Genomic DNA, 22,949 nt, shown 5'->3' with positions numbered 1-22,949 from the left:
GTTAGTAGTGGTGGAAGTTGTTCCAAAAGCATAGCTGCTAGAATAAGAATAGGCTGGGCAAGGTTCAAAGAGCTACTACCTTTGTTAGAAATGAAGGGCCTCTCCCTCAGAGTGAAAGGCAGATTAAATGATGCCTGTGTACGAATAGCTACATGGCAGTGAGACATGGGTTGTGACTACTGAGGATCTGCAAAGGCTTGAAAAAAATGAAGCCAATATGCTCCAATGGGTTGGTAATGTCAGTGTGCATATATGACAGAGTGTAAGTGATTTGAGATAAAAACTAGGAATAACATCAAATGTATTGTGCAAGACTGTGCTGGTACAGTCATGAATGAAGGCTGTTGCATCAAAAGATACCAATCTCTAATTGTGGAGGGAACATATGGTAGGGGTAGACCCAGGAAGATATGGGATGAAGTGGTGAGAAAGGATCTTCGGATGTTGGGCCTCACAGAGCGGATGACAGTTTGCTATACTTCAGAAGACATCAAACTAAGTAAAATTGTGGTTGTCCTTGCATACAGGCATGTTCTCTGCATCCTTCTCCAGCTGAGTGTTCCTAATCTTGTGGGTGCTGCTGGCACCAGGTACACAAAGTGGTTGATGTTAGGAAGGGCATCCAGCTGTAGAAACCATGCCAAAACAGGCATGGAGCCTGGACAGCCCTTCAGCTGACCAGCTCCTGTCAAACCGTCCAACCTTTGTCAGCATGGGAAACGGATGGTATGAGACATTGAGAGATGGTGAAACAATTTTTTGAGTAATACTCTCACAGCTTTAAATTCAGTAACATTAACTTGACAACTTTTTTTTTCTATAGAAATGAACAGGCTGAGTAATTTCAGTAATTTATTGTGTAAAATATACTAATTTTCAAGCCTAATCATAAACAATATGATGAGAGAAACTTACTGATCCTCTCATCACTAATTAGGTAAAAATGGCAGTGAAATTTATGCATAATTAACATAATGTTAGTCATTGTCTAATATTACTGTCCTCATGACCTAATTATTTTAGATTAAATTTTTAATGCTTACATTAGTGTGGTAACATTTAGTTTCCCATGAGTAGATAACTTAAAGCCAGTCACTTCTGTGATACTGATTTACAGTAGCCCTCTACTTACTCTTTTACTTGTTTCAGTCATTTGACTGCGGCCATGCTGGAGCACCGCCTTTAGTCGAGCAAATCGACCCCGGGACTTATTCTTTGTAAGCCCAGTACTTATTCTATCAGTCTCTTTTGCCGAACCGCTAAGTGACGGGGACGTAAACACACCAGCATCGGTTGTCAAGCAATGCTAGAGGGACAAACACAGACACAAACACACACACACATATATGTATATACATATATACGACAGGCTTCTTTCAGTTTCCGTCTACCAAATCCACTCACTCACAAGGCATTGGTCGGCCCGAGGCTATAGCAGAAGACACTTGCCCAAGATGCCACGCAGTGGGACTGAACCCGGAACCATGTGGTTGGTAAGCAAGCTACTTACCACACAGCCACTCCTTGCTTTTTATATAATCTTAGCCTTTATGTCTTGTGTTTCTGAGTTCAAACTGCAGTAGAAGAACTAAGCCTATTCTTGTCATTGTAAATTAAAACAGTTTGGATAGAGCAGATATGATCAAAGAATTCAGATATGACAACTGTGTTTTATTCAGATGTAAATTATTTAGGACTTATCTAATAAGACCTCTTTATCTAAAAGAGGTAGTTGGATGTGATTTGAGGAAGAATTAGCTGTTGTAAGTGACTATGTGGATGTTTTCTTCATTGTCTCAATCCTGTTATCACTTTAATCTTCTGTATTCCCATTGGGCATTTTAAAAGGATTATCTAGAATGTCTGAAATGAGTTGTTAATAAGAGAATTCTTTGGACTCTTAATATCATCATTAGATGAAAGACTTTTCATTACTTACACTATGTACACTTCATTTCAATTGATTTGATCTCTATTAGGTGTCTTATCTTGGATATATATATACAGTAAACTGGATTTAAATTAGGAACATTTATTTCTGAGGATAATAACATTCTAATCCTCTAGATCACTGATTTCCAACTAGTGAAAATGAAGTGCAATATATTAAAATGGAGTGACTTGTGGTGTTTATCTATTCCTCACAGACATTTGCAATATAAATAAAGTGAAGCGAAACAAAAAGATTGCAAATAGATCCAGAAGTCAGAGTAACTCAGTGTACATGAGTCTATTTCTATAGCACAGCAAATAGTTTTTGTGGAAACTGGGTTCTCGAGGTGGTCATTAAGCTCTGCAGTAATTTTGGGAGCTGTACTTTTCTGATCCTTTCTAACAATTCACGTAAGAGTCCCATGGTCCCTATCTGAAAGTTTTGGTTTTCTCCAGAGTTTTCTTTTGACGAGGAGGTTTTTCCCTCTTTCTCAAAGGCTGTCAATTACTTCCGAGACAGTACTTCTTGATACACCAAACATTTTGGCTGCTTTCGTTACACTAGTCCCTGCCATACAAGCACCAACAATTTGACCTCTTTGAAAGTCTGATAGATCTGTCATTTTAATGAATCTTAATTACTTTTTTCAGATTATATCTGAAAAGAAACAGCAATTTTAGCAAAGCATATTAAGCAACACTAATAATAAATCAAAAAGCATAAAAATAAACAAGCTTTTGACAGTTTTATAGATATTTCAAAATTATGATGCTATGATGCTCGGTGTTTCCATCATTTTGTCCAACTGCTGCATATAAAAAAAAATGTAGGGTACCATGATTGTAATAGGAGCAGATATGGCAGTGTAGTTAAAAAGTTTACTTCACAACTATGTACGTTCCAAGTTCAGTTCTACTGCATGGCACTTCAGGCATAGCCTTGAGCCAACCAATGCGTTATAATACTGGTTCTCAACCAGGGTCCATGTGACCCATGGGGGTCCCACATAAGATTTTGTTGCTAAAGCTTATGAGCAATAAATTGTTTATACATCTACAATACACAAAATATTTTGGTGAAAGAATACATACACCTGATGTTTAGGGTTAGGGTTTTTGTTAAGCTGAAAATGGGTGTTGTACGTATTCTTTACTTCCGCCAATATTTTAACAATTTTTTAATACAATTTCTTAATAATTTTTAGTTACAAAAATATAACAGGCTTCTTTTTTTTTTTTATATATAACATGGGGTTTCAGTAGAGTAAAATAAGGACCAACAGGGTCCATAGGCAAAAAATGTTTGAGAATCACTGCTTTATAAGTACATATGCTAGAAAGAAACGGTTAGAAGCTCATTTTGTGTATTGGGTGGGTGTGTTTGTCCTTCTCCACTTAACAACAGATGGTTTGTTTATGTCCTCATAACTTAGTGTTTTGGCAAAAATGTCACCAACTGAATAAGTAACAAAGTAAGTACAAGATCAAGATGATCAACTAAAAAAGAATAAATAAAATTTTTAAAAAAGTACATTTAAGGTGGTGCTTCAGAACAACCACAAGTCCAACAACACAATTTGAAGAGTAAACGAGTCAAATTTGGGGTCACAAACTCAATATACACATTGAGCATAATTTCTATACGGTTTTGTATTGGTGATATTCTAATATCCAAGAGAAAGAGGCTTCAAATATGAAAAGAGGACGGAAAATCATATGATGAAATACTGTGCCTCTCTACAATTACCAAAGTAAACAAGATACTAAGAGGGGCAGAATGGTAGATGAGTAATAGTGGGATAGTCAGAAAACATATGACAGGATGTCAGTCCGTGGGAGTGAAAACGTTAAACTTCAATTTCCAATTCAATAATTTCTATTACAAAAAAAAAAAAAAAAAAAGGCACAGGGCAACAAATATGTCTTAGAACTTACTAGCAGTATCGCCCGGCGTTGCTCGGGTTTGTAAGGGAAATAACTATATAAGCATTTTTAGAGAGTTATAGCCAAAAGATAGCAAAAAAATGATGGTAAATTTTTTTTTAAATCGTTGACTCATCGTAGACATTTTTAGAGAGTTACTTCCCTTATATAATAGCGAAAAATGCATTAAAATGGAAAACAATGATGGTAAATTATTTTTAAAATCGTAGACTCATCGTAGACGCGCGCTAATACCCAGAAGGGCTCGATATGAATCACGACTATAAGATACCCGGTTTTGGTTAAACTGCACCACAAAGTGTGGGAGTAGTTAGGAATCTAAATCGTAGGAGACAGACACACAACTTCACTTTTATATATAAAGATATCCTCCTGTCTCATTTGGGCTTCAAAGCTCCAAATCTTTTAAATAAATAGGAGAGTAGACTAAAATAAGTATCAAAAGAACTGTAGCTTCCAGCTCAAAAGTATATATTTTCCTCTATGTCTATCTGTACACACATACACAATAGCTTCTCCTATCAGTTCTTGTAGAAATCTATTTTTTGAGCATAAGGAACACCAACTGAATATACTCCAGTTGTGACCATCCAGTCTTTCTATCGTGCATAGTATATCTAAGAATAGTACCTTAAACTAGTGAGTTCATACTTTTTCCTTTTTTGTTAAATCGTTGGATGTGATTTTAAGACAGTTATTAACCAGGTGGAGTGCGCGCACCACTAAAAGGTTTCCAAGATTCACTCTTATTCCATTATATTATTACTTTTGGATACTCGCCCAAAACTTCTCCTTTTTAAATGATGTAGATTAATGATAAAGTTATTTTAATAAATTCATTATTTTTCAAAATTAAGGCGGCGAGCTTGCAGAATGGTTAGCGCACCGGACCAAATGCTTGGCAGCATTTCTTCCGTCTCTTTTACATTCTGAATTCAAATTCTGCCTTCCTTTTGTCTTTTTTCCTTTTATTCTTTTCGGAGTCTGTAAAATAGGTGCGAGTCGAGTACTTGGAGCCCATAGAATCATAAGAACTAAGAAAAAATAATCATCGAGATATAAGTTCAGCAAGTGGAATACAATTATTTCGCGAGCTTTTTTTAAAAATTCATTTTTTTGCTCTGTCGATCTTGGCCATGCTTTCATCCCACTCCATCATTCCACTATTGCCTACATTTGAAATATAACCCAAATAACACATATATATATATATACATATATATATATATATATATATATTATATATATATATATATATATATATGGGGCAATCTTTCGTCTCTAGTAGACCTTTCCGTCGATTTCCGTAAAAAAATTTTTTTTTTTTACATATGGGCTTGCGGGAACTTTTGAAGTAATGAGAGCGAAAGAGACTAAGAGAAAGCGATTGTATGACGAGGGAAGTTCTTTTGAAGTTACCGTGTATGGGAAGCATTGATGTACATGTGTGTGTGTGTGTTTGATGGGATGTGGGAGACAGACAGTATGTTGTGTAAGTGAAGTGCTTCTGTTAGTGTGTGTGAAGAGACAGAGTAATGTGTATATGTAGGTATATTACTTTCAAAAGTTCCCGCAAGCCCATATGTAAAAAAAAAAAAAATTTACGGAAATCGCCAATTAAGGATTGAACACGAAAAGTGGACAGTCAACATGCTAGATATAGACGTCAAATCGCCATTCTCCACAAAGAGTATGTTCTCAAATAAAACTCAGTTTTATTTGAGAACATACTCTTTGTGGAGAATGGCGATTTGACGTCTATATCTAGCATGTTGACTGTCCACTTTTCGTGTTCAGTCCTTAATTGGTATATATATATATATATATATATACAGGGATGGGCATAAGTCGCTTTAACCATTTCTAATAATGATAATAAAGAAATGGCTAAAGCGACTTATGGCTATGGCCATCCCTGTTTATATGCACAAACACACATATATATATATATATTAATGGGGTAGGCCGGATTGTGGGATTACTCTGGGTTTCTTGTCCATAAAGGGTTTGGCCTTAGGGTATATCGTTCGTCAAACCCGACCAACCGCTGGCCTAAACCCTCATAAACAGGCCTCCTTCTGCAGAGTTATGTTTTTCCATGACGGATGATGGACTGAGTTTGCTGCTCTCCACGCGTTCAAACATAGAATCTGTGTCCCAACATAACATGACGGATGGATGGGACAGAGGTAGATAGATACACCTATGAATATACACACAAGAATCTATACAATACACGTATGTATAGTTACAAACTTTATATATAGGTGAGAGAAAGTGTGTATATGTCGTGTATATAAATGAATAAACTTGTCATAAAGCGAATTATCTCATCAAACTGACGTGTCTTCTTTTTATGTTGAGGAAAACAAGAATAAAACTTTTGTGAATATAGTTTACGACAGCGGAAACATTTCCTTCGTTTGCTCAATAATGTTTTACATGGTCTTCTTTGGCTAATTTTTCAAATCTTGATTAAATCCAGCGTCAAGACGACGACTTCTCGCCGATTCCATTCGACGAACGAAATACAACAGAAGATATAATGAAGTTGATGGATCTCTCGTCTTACTCTCATATATTTAAAATTAAAACGAAAAGCAATAAACAATAACCTATAGTCTAACAAATTCATACATTTCGACAATCACAAAGTAATTTTCTGTTTGTTTATATTTGAATTAATCAATTTCCCTCCCGTCAAGTAACGAAACAAACGATTCCTCGTCCGGCCGAAAAATCAGGGACTGATATAAACATACTACGTACAACAAACGAGACCCCGATTTTAGGACCAAACGGTATTAACCTTGGCGATAAACAAAAACCGTGACGCTTTCGAATATAAACTGAAAAAAAAAAAAAGGATGCAACAATAATGTCTGAATAATAAATTTTCAATGAAGTCGAAACTATTTTGATGAAATTAAAGTTTCTTTACCGTAATTAGACATTTTGATATCCCCGTTAGGAAAGCGCAGACGAGCGCCGCAATCCATTTCAGCCATAATGACTGATAGAAACTGAATAATGAATAAACTGCTTCTGTACGTCACAACACGCCTGTTCCGGTTGCGCTGGTTCTTTGTTTTCAGACTTGATCATCTCATCACCATCATCATCAATAATAATAATCCTCATTAGCATTATCATCATTATCAAACAACTGAACATTTAATCAACAGCTTGTATCAACGCTGCTTTTAAATAATATTTATTATCCATAGTTTTCATATTACTTTCATTGAATGTTATTGAAAGATGTCTGTTATAATGTCAATTAAAAGCGACTGTGCCATATTTTCGTTTTATACAAATGTAGAGAACTTTTCAATGACAATTTTACAGATCTCTTTATTTACTCGAGTATAATGCGAGAAATTTAATACAAAAAATTTGGTCAAAGTTAGGGCTGACGTGGAGCAGCGTTATACCCAAGAATAAAAATCTTTATATATAAAAGTGAAGTTCTGTGTCTGTCTCCTACGATTTAGATTCCTAACTACTCCCTCATTTTGCGGTGCAGTTTAACCAAAACCGGGTATCTTATAGTCGTGATTTATACCGAGCCCTTCCGGGTATTAGCGCGCGTCTACGATGAGTCTACGATTTTTAAAATAATTTACCATCATTGTTTTCCATTTTAATGCATTTTTCGCTATTATATAAGGGAAGTAACTCTCTAAAAATGTCTACGATGAGTCAGCGATTTTTTAAAAATTTACCATCTTTTTTTTCCATTTTTAATGCATTTTTTTGCTATTTTTTGGCTATAACTCTCTAAAAATGCTTATATAGTTATTTGCCTTACAAACCCGAGCAACGCCGGGCGATACTGCTAGTCTTTATATATAAAAGTGAAGTTGTGTGTCTGTCTCCTACGATTTAGATTCCTAACTACTCCCACATTTTGCGGTGCAGTTTAACCAAAACCGGGTATCTTATAGTCGTGATTCATATCGAGCCCTTCTGGGTATTAGCGCGCGTCTACGATGAGTCTACGATTAAAAAAAAAAATTACCATCATTTTTTTCCATTTTAATGCATTTTCTCGCTATTATATAAGGGGAGTAACTCTCTAAAAATGTCTACGATGAGTCAACGATTTAAAAAAATTTACCATCATTTCTTTTCCATGTTTAATGCATTTTTTTTTGCTATTTTTTGGCTATAACTCTCTAAAAATGCTTATATAGTTATTTCCTTTACAAACCCGAGCAACGCCGGGCGATACTACTAGTATCAATTAAAAGCGACTGTGCTATATTTTCGTTTTATACAAATGTAGAGAACTTTTTAATGAAAATTTTACAGATCTCTTTATTTACTCGAGTATAATGCGAGAAATTTAATACAAAATATCTGGTCAAAATTAGGGTTGACGTGGAGCAGCGTTATACCCAAGAATAAAAATCTTTATATATAAAAGATAAAATATATACAGTGAATTTTAAATACAAAAAGTGGAAGTCGCATTATACTCAAGTATATATATACTAGACTACCCGTGACCCGTTGGGTCATCGGGAAACTCTGAGTTTCGTAGCAACAGAGTTTTGTTTCGCGAGGTTCTTTTTTCCTTTTCCAGGGTATTTCGCATGCTTTCAACGAATGGGACATCGAAATCACGTGTAAACGGCTCCTTTCCCTAGAAAAGGAAAGACTTGGTTGCTCTTTCTTGCACGTCCTGCTACCGCGTAACAGGTATTTCGGGTCCCTTACTGCAAATAGCTGTTACATGGTAGCAGGGCTTGCTAGAAATAACAACCAAATACGTTGCATGAACTCGAGAAAACCTATGGAAAAAAAATATTTCATACTGAGGTTATGAACGGGGTTTTTTTTACCGTATTTTAAAAATCATTTTCACTTTAGAATATTTTTTAAATATAGCAAAGAAATTTTTGCAATGGTATTCCCTTGGAAATAATTTTTAAAAACATTAAAATGTTGTCTGTTTAAAGAAAGGTAAAGTATACATACTTACTGTACAAACAACTTACATTTTTGAAATCACATTCAATTAAAAATAGTTCTAAATGATTAAAATATGGTTTAACAAAAGCGAAAATAGAAACATTTACTGTAAAAAGAAGAAAAATCTAATAGAAATATGAGTTTCTTCCTTTTCAGGAGGAAGATTATTTTCGGAACATTTTCCCAATATATACCGTTTTGGGTATTTATACCTCGAAAATCTCTAATATCTCGAAAACCACTTTACCAATTTTAGGTAAAACTTGTTTCATTCGTATTAACATTTCAGGGTAAACATAATACACATAATACACATAATACACATTCATAGTATTTTCCCATTATGCGCTAGTTTGACTGAGTAACATTGTAAGCAAACAAGCAAGCAAACAAGATTCAAACTGACTTTTAATGTATTATAGATATATAAAGTAATCACTCGCTATATCGTGCTTACCTATTGCACGTTCAGTACATAGCGGATTTTTCTGGCAAATATATGTAAATTTATATCGCGGACTCCTCAGTATATCGCGGGTCTCTGTGGCCGATAAGTGTTTGTATTTTTTTAGATTCTAATTATTTCTGTGATAAAATAAGCATTTTTACGACTATAAATTAATAAATAAACATACAGTACAGTACTGCACTGTATAACACATTAATTAGAATATATTAAAAGAAAATACGTAGATGAGTAAACAAAGAATGGCACATACTGTATGGAAAACGAAACTCGGTGTACTGTTGTTTTACATTTATAATAAAATAGATATATACAAATTATAAAAAAAATTATTATAAATATATTATTATTGCTGCTTTTACTTCGCAGATTTTCACCTACCACAGGTGGGGGTGTGGAAACGTTACACCCGCGATAGTCGAGGGATTACTGTATATATATATATACATATAATACACACACACACACACACACACACACACACATATATATATATATAACTAAGGAAAAAGGCAACAAGAATGGATTAGTAGTTTAGTAAAATTGTTTCGTACTAAGAACATTTTATTTAAAGCCGCAAATATTGCAGCAAATACAATGTCCAGTATTCATCAGCTAAATCACATATATGTTTTCCAGACACCCTAGAGAATGTAACTATCCATTATGAAGTATTAAGAGTTCTATGAATTTGAAGCCAGATAATAAGCTGACTTAAGATGTTTCCTAATAATGCACTGTTTTTTAAAAAAAGTTTTTAAAATGATTGTTAACTTCTCATAGAAGGTAAATCCATCCATAAAGATGCAGATATAAATATAAATTCCAGGAGACATAAGGAAAGCTGTTGGTCACACACCGGTTCATTTCACCCCACATTATTTTATGGTTAATACCATAAAGAATTCTGGTGCATCTAAGTTAAGTACCGCATTCATGTGAATTCATTGGAATTCATTTGAATCTTAATTATTTTGCCGAATATATATATATATATATATATATATATATATATATCTTTTTGGACTTGGGGGAAGGGGAAGGCTTCTTTGAAGGCCTTTATACACCCATGAGATTGATATTAATATTCGTCTTGAACCTTTGTATGTCAACATCTCTGGGAAAGGCATAAGCTGAAAAAGAGAGCCGACGTTCTGTGAAAGGATAGGACGTAGTGATCCTTGTGGAGTTTGATGGTGGGAAGGGCTTGTGGACAGAACGTCGAGGTGAGAGGTGAGTGGGACATGAGTGCCGACGTGAAGGGGGTAATGAAACCGACTAATCTGAAAGAGTAGAAGCTTTTAAATTAGTGACAGAAAAGGTAGAAAGAGGAGACAGCTTGCCTGTCGGCTAGATGCTGGAGGCGATCTAGGATGTCTGTGTGTTCAGCAGCACTGTTCCAGATGTGAGAGAAATGCTCCATTTTGGGTCTCAATAATTGTTGTAGGGTTAAGTATCTTCCGACTCAGAAGAGTGGCTAGAATGCAACATGATCTATAGTAAGGAGAGATCCTCCGTAATAGTGAGCCCCAACAATAACTGAAGCGATTTTGAGGACTCTTACTGAATGCTCTTCATGATTAAAAGGAAGAGTGGTGCAATGATGTTTATTTGATATGAGTAGCGCTTGTGCATCCTTACTGCTGAAAGAGACAAGACTGGGTTGTAAGAATCCAAGTGGGGTTGTCGGATGTTTCTTTTTCTTCTTTTAAAGAAAGAGTGCCCCTGCTAGGCTCACTAAGACTTGGAACTTATAGGCCCTGAATGTAGCTCCGTTTGAATTATGTAGAGGATCAGTAACTGATTAGGGTTAAAAATCAATATTACTTGTCATAGTTTGTTCAATTGTTACGCTTTGATATTCAATGATAAAAAATGTAATTTTTGATATATTTTTACAGCTGTTTCAAAAACTCAATGGCTGGTTGATGCAATAATGTGTACCACGCAAACAGGTGTATGTACTGATGCAATAATATGTATGGTATTTATAACATTTTTATGTATACACTTATTTGCATAATACACATTATTGCATCAGTCAATCACTGAGTCATTTCTGAATCAGTTGTAAACTTCAACACTTGATTTGTATTATGGTAGAATAGACTTAAACTGCACATTTTTTTCATTATACCCCCGCCCCCGATTTCATGTTGCTAATGAATAATATTAAAAATAATATAGTTTCCTCGTTGTGTAAGGAATTATTGAGTAATTTTTTAAAAAAATATTTAACATAATCGTAATCGTTTTCAATAACATATATAGTTAGTTAGTTAGTTAGTTAAATTGGCTCAAAAAGCAAATAGCAAGGCCATGTAGGGGGACATGGAGTTAAGTACAGGGTGGTGTTCATGTAAAGAGTTCAGGCCACTTGAGGTCAAGGGAGGCTTTGAACAAAGCGGTCGTCGGCATCTTCACCATCTCGTCTGGCAGCTTATTCCACGGATCCGCAACCCGGACGGAGAAAGCTCCTCTCCTTCGATTGAGATGAAATCGTCGCAGGTAGAGCTTTTCGGAATGACCCCGCAGCCGACGCTCTGGAGCAGGAGTGAAGAACAGCTCTTTCCAGAGGTTACACTTTCCGCTTATGATGTTGTGAGCAAGAATGAGATCACCACGGCGTCGGCGTTTTTCTAGAGAATAAAGGTCGAGCGTCCTCAGCCTTTCTTCATAAGACAAATTTTTGAGACCATGAACCATGCGGGTAGCCAGCTTCTGGACTCTTTCGAGATGCTGTATGTCTTTGAGGAGATATATTGTTAAGAAAGTAATGAACAAAACAAAATCGGTGATTGGTGGTGGCACATGGAAGTATAATGTCCGCAAATAGTAGTTCATCATAGTCGCTAAACGTATTTCATCACATATGGCCGTAGAGACGTGACACTAACAAAGCATTGTTGGTTCTTCGCCAAGCATATTTCCTCACATTTGGCCGTAGAGATGTGACGCAAACAAAGCATTGTTGGTTCTGAAATTATCTGCGTATGAATAGCGATCGTTTGAATTTATGAAATTGTTAGTGATTAACAGCTTGATGTGTACGTTTTATTATCTAAAGTAGGGGTTCCGAACCGGGGTCATTAGAAGCTTTAAGGGGATCCACGAATAAAAATTTCTAATTTGTGGGTCCATATATAAATTTTGTTTACTAGGAGAGGTACCTGTACTTATTGAAATTTTCAAGATTTGTATTTGGAATTTATGTTGTGAATATAACGAAACTGTTTCATTTACTCTTTTACTTGTTTCAGTTATTTGACTGCGGCCATGCTGGAGCACCGCCTTTAATCGAGCAACTCGACCCCGGGACTTATTCTTTTGTAAGCCCAGTACTTATTCTATCGGTCTCTTTTGCCAAACCGCTAAGTAACGGGGACATAAACACACCAGCATCGGTGGTCAAGCAATGCTAGGGGGACAAATACAGACACACAAACACACGTACGCACATATATATATATATACATATATACGACGGGCTTCTTTCAGTTTCCGTCTTCCAGATCCACTCACAAGGCTTTGGTCGGCCCGAGGCTATAGTAGAAGACTAACCTACAAACAAATATTTTATTACTAACCTACAAACAAATATTTTATTTCAAAAATTTACATGTGCATATAGGGGTTCACGGGTGATAAGATAAGAAGTCCAGAAGCAAAATAAGGTTGGGAACACCTGATCTAAAGTGACATAATGAATCTCAGCCTTCGGAAATCAAATAAGTATCTCAGAAGATTCAGTGTGTCGTAACGTTTCGCACCGATGACCGAGATATTTATCAGAAAGCATTCCGTTCTACTTCACCAAACACCTAATATTCCTTATTTCACCGAAGATGCATGTATTTCGACTAATCCATATGAGGTGTATTCAGAAATATGCAATTTTTTCAGTTTTCCAACAATTTTTTCTATCTCAAATTTCTTTTCCATTTTATTATTTTCATTTCTTTCGCATTTTACGACATTTTTTGTTTTTTGTCTTTAAAATAAGACTTAAACAATAAAAAGGTACTGCACCGCATACAATTAACTCTTACATATCGGAGCCTGCAGCACGGTCCTACAAAAGGCGCGGGTATATATCTGGAAAAAAATACGAAGATTGCGCACGTAGACATCACACACACACAATGTCAAGTTTTAGGGACACTACATTTTAACGAAGGAGAAATATCGTATTTTTCATTACGATGTTGTTGTTTCTTTTTAATTTATAAGAATGGTCTGGAACAACGGGTTGTGCTCGTTTGCAGGCGCTTGGAGACTGGTGGGTTGAAATGCTGCAGGAGGAAAAGGAAGGGACATAATGGGAATTACAGCGATTCGATGTTTTGTGGGTGTAAGGAAAGGCCGTTGTGGTTAATGCAGGGCTTCTATGCATGTTAGAGATGAAAAGAAGAGAGATACCTCAATCGGAAGTGCATCAATGGAAGTAACAGAAAGTAGTCTGTCCGAGGACACAGGTCACTACAGTAGGACGGGAAAAGCAGAGAGAAGTCCTACGTTTTCCGGAAACAAATTGGAATGTTTTAGAGAGAGTGATTTCATGCCAAATGGTTTATGATTATTTCAATATTGTTTTCTCGGACTTGTTTGTTTGTTTCTGAAAAAATTGCCAAATATATAGTTTTTTAGCACCTGTCAATTCTGTTTATGACTTCTCGTGTGAGATCTTTAAACAGGATTTACTTCTGAATGACATATGGGTTTAGAGCAAGTTTCTGATTCTCGGCAATTATCAAAAAAAAAAAAAAAAAGGAAATTCTGGCAACCTCGCAAAATTTTCATCGTCATGAATTGATTCTAAAAAGAGTGTTACTTTTCTTTTCTTCTTTTTGCGAAGCATTTAAGAAATTCTCAGGGACTGGATTAATGCCTTGTATGTAACCAACATTGGTATCTACCCAGTCTAGATGAGCTCCGTATTTCCACTGCACTCAGAATGGGGACCGACCTGTGCGGGGTACTGAGATGTCCACAGATCTTCATGGTTTGTCTCGCTCGTCAACACTAAGTTAAACCTAATCATTAAGCGGGCCCTTGCTCTTTTTACTATCCCTACAATTGTAAAGTTGACAGGATTATCCAGAATTTAAGCACTTAATGTTGAATTGCTGTTTTTTCACCCTTCCTCATTTTCTTCTTTCCCTTTCTTTGTCTAATTCATGTTTGTGTTTTCTTCAGTTTGGGATTTGTATTTTAATGTGGTGGTGCATCATATGTATCATATACATGCGTGTTATACATGTAATTATTAAATTCAAATTTCAATTTTCATGGAATATTTATAAAATAAAATTTGAATTGTTAAAAAATGCTATATTTAAGAAAATCTTTATACATTGCAATGTCCTGTACATCCAAACAGAACCTATTTATAACTAGTTGATAGAGGGTTTAATTTCTAATATTGCCATATTCCTTTTGGTGGAGATGGAAAATAATGGATTATTTTGGGTCAGTACTCGGCAGGTACTTATTTTATTAACCCCAGAAAAATGTAAAGTAAAACTGATTTCGACAAGATTTAGGAATGCAAATTCAGATTTTGCAATCTATTTGTCTCATAATTTATTGGCTTGACCGGCAGCAACTTTCAAGAAGCACAAACGTTCTTTTAACACTGTCAGCAATAACAATTTAAGCGGGAAACCATAAATGAAAATTTAAATAATCTTTTTCTTAAATAGCTATTTGTAATAATTTAAATGAACTTATTCAGTAGAAAAGTAGAATGGTTACTTGTGAATGCAGAGGAATAAATGAAATCAATTCAACTTTCAAGTCAATTTATTTTCTATGACCTGCTAGTTTTTTTTTAAAGCTAATTAGCATTTTTTTAAATACATAATAGAGAAGGAAATTTTGAAGTTTAGTGAAAATTTGAAAATTTGATGTATTAGTGTAGTTTTCCACACTGAATCTCAGGAAATACTTCACTTTACGAAAAATTTAAAAAAAAAGTTAGAGCTTTAAAGTTTGATCATTTTTACCCATTTTGAAAGCATGATTTGGAAGCTGTAATGTTATGCATGTTGTCAACTGTAATTAAATGAAATATTGGCGGAATCCTGCCATAACTCTAATTTTGGGAATTTTCAGAAGATTTTTGTGAATTTGTATTCCACAAAAGGGAATTCATGCCCTTATTTTAAAAAAAATCATGCGTGATTTAAGGCCTATTTAGCTGTTATTTTTAGTACATCTCATACCACATGTTTTAAGCATTTAATAAGCGACAAAAAGAACATGTGTTAAGCAGTTTGTAACAGCTTGGCTTGTTACTATGGAAACAGGCAGCTCTATGTCTGTGACTTTCGATTGGCTAAAATTACCCCAAATTTGCAAACTTTAAAAGCTATTAACTCTTTATTTAATGATTTATGACGAAAATGAATTTCATGTCAATGATTATTTTACAGACGTATACCAATACACCAAATTTAAAATCAATTGGAACAAAAATTGAAGTAATTGAAAAGTGGCAGCCAAACAGAAAATATCCTTGGCATCCAATAAACGGAAATAGTGAATGAGGACAAGCTAAAAATCCGGTGGACCAATGCATACTCGTCTCCTTTTATCTCCCTTACGTAACGCAATTTTCCAGCAAATTGTTTAGTAATTCAATTTGTGTTTTCAACTTCAAGATAAATATTAAAATCTCTCTCTGCCCCCCTCCTCTCAGCTTCTCGACAAGATATAAATTAATCACGAAAACGTATCAATGCGATTCCGAAAAGAACAGATTATTCTCCCAACATTTAGTGATTGCGTGAAACTCCTTCTTATCCGTCAAGTTTCTGCGAATTGTATAGATAATATATAGAGATGTCATCATCATCAGTCATCATTGTTCGACCGTGGTCGAGACAATGGAATTTACCATGCTACGCCAGACTTCACGGTCCATCATGGCATTACGGATGGGGACTAGCTTACTGCTGAGTGGTTCCGAATTGCATGCAGCTATGTGAAGAGGAGAACAAGAGGAATTAGCTAGGGATATAAAGCTGGAGAAAGGACGGTTGAAAATAAGGATATCGTGGAGATAGTGAATAAGAATGATCTAGTGAAAGGAAATCGGTATGAGTCGAAGTCAGAGAAAGGTGTTGTATGGCGTGATGTTAGTGGCATAACGATGGGAATTGTCCTGGAAATAGGCGCAGAAGATGCACCTGATGTAGTTTATATTAGTAAAACCAATGCCAGACGAACAAAGCAATTAAGCAACAGTTCTCGTTATCAATTTTTTTATTTGATAAAAAATGTCAAGAAACCTCGCTACTATAAGCTATCTTAGCGATGTATTTTCGCTGCCATTCTTCGATTGAGCAGATTTAGACAAAAGTGAAATACCGGACAAAATGTTTCCAAAGTGAAGGTGTATATTAACAAATGAGCATATTTTGAAAAGAATCTGTTTGTTGTCTTTAGGTGAAGATTTTGGCTACTGGAAGTGTGTTAAAGCAAGAATTAACAATATCTAACAGAACTTAAAAGAAGATAAAATAAGTACCAGTTGAACACTGGAGTCGGTGTAATAAACTTATCTCCTCCCCTGAAATTGCTGGCCTTGTGCCAAAATTCGAAACCCATATTCGGTTTCCTTCAGTCTTGTCTCAGTTCTTCTTCAGTAATCACAATGGCAACATTCCTTTCTCTTTCTTGTTTTTCATGTTTTCTTTCGTTTTGCTTGTAGTTGAATCTTAAATCTTTGCTCTTCTCCACATGGTCCAATTTTCTTTCAAATTCCCGGAGCTTTGTACATGTTGAAGCAATGTTGATCACGAGATAGAGAAACAAAAAGAAAGAAAGAAAAAAGAAGAGAGAGAGAGAGAGAGTATTTGAAATAAATAAATCTGCCAAATATAGTTAATAGTTTTTGTTTTTTTTTTGGAACTGTGGATCTCGAAGCATATAAAGCTATAAACAACAGCGTGTAAATATTGGGTTGAAGCTAAAAAGATTATATCACATTCTCTCGAAGTTTATAACTTCTTATGACGTCAATAATAGTTAAATATTGATTTTTAGCACATAAGCATACTGTATCGTATTTTGGAGGAGTGATATTGTCGATTAAATAATCGCAAAACCTGAATCTTTAATGTATCATATAAATGTAATTTTTGACGATGAATCCGAAATCGTTATTCATTTATTCCGGAAGAATTTTGCAAAAATGTTACAGGTGTTCAAAGTTTGATAATTTTCAAAATTTTCAGCCAATCAGAAAACAGCACGTTTGCTGCCTCTTCCATCATGGGGGCGGGGAGGCATCGGCATGTCAAAACATTAAACTAGCTACAATAAACATTGAAAAACATGAAAACATTCGCGAGTAAATTAAATATTTAAAAGCTACGAACAAACCAACAGGAGTTGCTAGAAACAACAGTCAAAACATTGTTTAGAGCAGACATTTATTAGCTTTAAAAATTTAAGAACGAAAGTTTGCTATACACTCTAGGATTTTATAAAATAAATTACCTTTCTCGTATCTCATTTCCCACAAGGCCAGCAATTTCGGGGGAGGGGATAAGTCGATTACATCGGCCCCATTGCTCAACTCGTACTTATTTTATCGGCCCGGAAAGGATGAAAGGCAAAGTCGACCTCGATGAAATTCGAACTCAGAACGTAAATGCGTCGTAGCGTTTTGCCTGGCGCGGTAACAAGTTCTGCTAGCTCATCTAGGAGGCAGTGAGCTAGCAGAATCGATAATGCGCCGGACAAAACGCTTGACAATATTTCTTCCGAGTTTAAGTACTGCGTTCAAATTCCGCTGCTGAGGTTGACTTTGCCCTTCATCCGCCCGAGATCGATAAATTAAGCACCAGTTGAGCACTTGGGTAGATATAAATGACTATCTTCCCTCCCCACAAAATTTAGTAGAAAGGATTATTTATATAAAGACGTGAGAGGTGGATTTGAAGAATCGTTAGAACATTGCACCAAATACCTAGTGATATTTTCGTTTTGAGTTCAAATCTCACGTTTATTCTCTGGGTCGATAAAATAAAGTATCAGTCAAGTACTAGGATTGATCAACTATTGCCCTTCCCCTCAAAATTGCAGGTTTTGTGCTTAAATTAGAAACCATTTATTTAAAGACAAAAGAGCGGAATTGGCAGAATCGTTACTGCAATGGACAAAATACCCTGTAGTATTTGTTCTGATTCTTTACGTCCCGAGTACACATCCACACATAGATAAACTTTACCTTTCACTATTCCTCGTTCAAATTCCTGTCATTGCATGAATTGCCACTCAGCCTGTACGTGGTTTTAAAGTAGCGTCTGACCTTCCACTTGTCCAGGGCCTATCTCTGACTTTGAACAAAACACAGTACTGTTGATCGTTAGTACCTCATCCCCTTGGCCCTTCTCCAAAAATATCTTGTTCAGAATTCTCGTAATTTCAACTGCAGCTTCTGCACTAATCTCCTTCCACATAGCTGCTCGCCCAGGTCTGCAGTCAATAATTGTGGGATACAACCCTGGCTGAGAGTGCGTCATATCCACTATCAACTGTTTCCAGTTGCTTCTCACTCGAATTGTTCTATTCTCATGCACACTTGGCGTGAAGTCGATCGATTGACACCTATCACAGTTTCTAACCACCTTCGGACATTCTCCATTGGCAATGGGGTCAACCGTTCTAGCTAAAACTAAATTTCTGTCCCACTCCATTATATGATGCATGTTGTGATTCCTCTTCAACTCGAGGTCATCCAAGTAGCACGCTGCGGGCATACCGCTCCTTAATTCCCCTCACAGCCCCACCTAGATTTTCCTCACCCTAGTAAGGATCTCTACCTTATTTTCTCCGAGACCTCAGGAGCTACTCGCAGCTGCAGATCAAATTCTTTTATCACTTCTCCAAAGACCCTTAGGCATCGCTTTACCCCTAGGCATCTCAGCAGCTCCCGTTCTCTGGATTCTCTCCTCACTGCTTACTACTGATGCCGCTCAAGATCAATAACCAAATAAGTCCTAATTTGGAGATCACGCACATCCCTCTTGAAAACTAAATTTACTCCTTTCAACCCGACATTAAGTTTGGCTACATTGATGAGGTTGCAGTTGTCTTTCTAAGTCAAGGTGCATCTTCTGCGCCTATTTCCAGGACAATTCCCCTCGTTATGCCACTAACATCACGCCATACAACACCTTTCTCTGACTTCGACACATACCGATTTCCTTTCACTAGATCATTCTTATTCACTATCTCGACGATATCCTTATTTTCAACGGTCCTTTCTCCAACTTTATATCCCTAGCTCATTCCTCTTGTTCTCCTCTTCACATAGCTGCATGCAATTCGGAACCACTCAGCAGTAAGCTAGTCCCCATCAGTTGCCAACACAGCAAAAACAGCTCCAGACGACTTAAGATCGTTCGTTAAGGTCCAGAATCTCATTCCTTCTCTGAAACACCAGATCACCTGAACTGCCTTTTTCTCAACCTCAGTCCCAACGCTGCTCTTCTACCATAAATTCCTTTCAACCCTAACCTCTTCAGATGACCTACATCTCCATCTGCCGACACCACTTTCTCGTTCACCAAGATATCATCTACGTAGGAGGTGTAAAGGGAACTGGTTGCTTCTTTACACTTTTGGGGTGCAACTTGGGTGCAACACAATTTCCTTTCTTTTTGTTTCTAGAAACTACCAGTCAGGAACGAAACGCAAGTTTAAAAATATATACAATTCTTTATTCTCTTATTCAACAATGAAGCACGATGGTATACTGGTATCCACCTAGTTCAACACAGCAAGGCTGAATTCTAACGTTTGTAAGCTTCTTACAACAATTCAGCAGCAACAGAACAGGTTAAATCCTAAGCGTCTGGGACAGGAGAATAGGCTGATCACACGTTTGAAAATACGTCCTTTCTCTTCTATCGCCGTGTCTCAAGTCCCCGACGCTATTAAGGAACGCGATAGAATTTCTTCTTCAGTCTCTAGCGCATGTGCATGGGGGAACTTCCTTATGCCTTTCCAGAAGGTTCCAGAAGGTTCCAATCCCGCACACGCACACTGAAGAAGGACGTACCGCACACGCACACTGAAGAATGACGTTGCATGTGCGCACACTGGAATATGACGTCACTACAGAGGTATTGGCCCTTTTACTCTGTTCATCTTCCCTGGCACCATCTTGAAGATTGCTGCCATGATCTACGGCACAAAGTTAAGTTCAAATCCAAACCTTCTAGGCAGTAATCTTATCCCTATACTTCACCAGCTTGTATGTCCTCAACTTTTCGACTATGTAAGATTGTAGATAGGCTGACTTCAAATCTGCTATCATAGAAGCCCTTGCCATTTATCTTCACTCGCTCAAAGTCTCCCCACACACGTCTACGGTCTCTCCACCAATGGAGAAAATTCAGCACTGATCGCATTTTCTTATTTGTTGGTTGAACAACTGCGGCCAGTGGCAGCACCCCACTCTCCACCTCTTCCTCCATTGCATTAAAATACCTCCTTCAATTCACCTCTCCATCTCGCTTTCGAATTTGGTTCTTATCTTTTTATAACTGCTCATTATTCAACTGTCCATCGCTTACCCTAAACACTAGACAGAAATCCTTGCCCTCTATCATCCAGGGAACATCCACTTTTCTCTGATTCACAGTTGTGGCTCTTCCGTACACTCATGCTTGGAACTCTTCTCTCAGCGACCAAAACACCTCCTCGCATGCCAGTTGCAGCTTTATCAATTGGTCAAGCAGGCTTGAGTAGATAATATGTTGACGAGGTCCTCATGTCCCTTTCCTGCAAACATAGGTCAGAATTCCCTTCCCCTTCTCTTAGCTTTTTGTTTTCTTTCAACCTAACTCTTTCTTTACTCTTTACTCTTTTACTTGTTTCAGTCATTTGACTGCGGCCATGCTGGAGCACCACCTTTAGTCGAGCAACTCGATCCCGGGACTTATTCTTTGTAAGCCCAGTACTTATTCTATCGGTCTCTTTTGCCGAACCGCTAAGTAACGGGGACATAAACACACCAGCATCGGTTGTCAAGCAATGCTAGGGGGACAAACACAGACACACTAACACACACGCACACACACACATATATATATATATACATATATACGACAGGCATCTTTCAGTTTCCGTCTACCAAATCCACTCACAAGGCTTTGGTCGGCCCGAGGCTATAGCAGAAGACACTTGCCCAAGATGCCACGCAGTGGGACTGAACCCGGAACCATGTGGTTGGTAAGCAAGCTACTTACCACACAGCCACTCCTGCGCCTAAAAGGAAAATCCAATTAAGTTTTTGTTTTTAGATTTTCACAAGGCTTCCAGTACATCATCCCTTAATTTATCAAGATTTCTGGCATTCATCTTTTTCAGTAATTTGTTTTAGTTCATTTTATACTTCGATTGACATACATTTCATGGAAACATATGTTCAGCGATTCTATTTAAATAAACTATCAGTCATACAAAAGAATAAGGTTAAATAACAATGCGCTTTCAGATCCGCTCCGAGTTGTTATCTCGCTGGAATCGATAAAATTAATTTTATATTCGGATTAATTCAACTGATTTGTACCTTACACATACAGACAATATAATGACCTAATTTGTTTCTAATAAATTTATTTTTAATATATTGAACAGCACTGTATCCATTGGAACGGCTGGGCTCATTTATGGCTGTTGTTCATCTCTGATTGATCAGACTGACGATTAAAAGTTTGCCAGCCATAACCACCTTAGTTTTGTTTTCAGGAAAATGCATCTAAGACAGTTTAGCTATCTCAGATTGTTTTCACTTTTATGAACTTTAACTGTGTGTGCATGCATCTATACGCCTTTTTCATATCTAGGATGCATTATAGGACTATTAGATCCACTCCAGTAACTTTATTAATTACAATGGTTGACAAAATCATCGAGGAGGTGCAGGAATATACAATGAGGAATTACATAAAAGGTGTGAAAAAAAGTAGGGTGTAACACGGATTTGGAACATGATTCATTTGTTGATAGGAAATTTGTTGATGCAATACAATTAACGGAAGCTGTAAGATGAAACCTCGTAATATGAGATGCAAGATAAATTTCTATTCGAGATGCAACACTTGTGCTGGTTCTTACCTATCATGTCTGCTTCGATTATCCTGGATCGAATAAGTAGCCGTGAGGAAAGTTATATGGAGAGTGGAATTCAAACTCGACTCAAGACACTCTGAAAGTGGTGAGAGTAGAGAATGTCATGCTGGCTTCAATGTCTGCGACACTGTGAAATTGGTGGCTTTATTGGCTGTATCTCATAGCCTTTGTACACGGAGAGGTCTGGACGAGCTGTAGAATCATAACGTGAACAACAGCCGTTAATTGGATAGAATCTCGGTTGTGTACCTGATCAAACTATGAATGAATTGTGGTCTGAGATTTGTATGTGACAAAACGCGGTATCGAATCCACTGCTGCACCGGCCTTCCTCTAGATGAGTTGTGCGGAGACAAGGGGGTCACGATAGAGAAGGAAATACGCAATACAAGGAGAAAACAACATGGACAACAGAAATATAAATGCAAAATGTACATTTAACAAATAAAAGACAATTGTCCATGGAATAAAAAAAAAG

The 22,949-nt window shown here is 36.7% G+C and overlaps 1 protein-coding gene across 3 annotated transcripts in view; it reads right to left on the bottom strand.

Moving 5' to 3' along the window:
* Positions 1-6,973, bottom strand: part of LOC115211603 (sterol O-acyltransferase 1) — a 72,290-nt gene extending 65,317 nt beyond the window's left edge. For all 3 annotated transcript variants that reach the window (XM_029780186.2, XM_029780195.2, XM_029780205.2), the window contains exon 1: positions 6,818-6,973. In XM_029780186.2, the coding sequence (XP_029636046.1) occupies positions 6,818-6,884 (67 nt within the window). In that variant the 5' untranslated portion in view covers positions 6,885-6,973. The remainder of the gene's footprint in view (positions 1-6,817) is intronic.
* Between the last annotated feature and the right edge of the window lie 15,976 nt (positions 6,974-22,949).

The sequence above is a fragment of the Octopus sinensis genome, linkage group LG1 (genome assembly GCF_006345805.1).
Source record: "Octopus sinensis linkage group LG1, ASM634580v1, whole genome shotgun sequence".
NCBI lineage: Eukaryota > Metazoa > Mollusca > Cephalopoda > Octopoda > Octopodidae > Octopus > Octopus sinensis.
The sequence above is the reverse complement of the archived record's forward strand: the minus strand, read 5'-3'. Positions and strand labels throughout refer to the sequence as shown.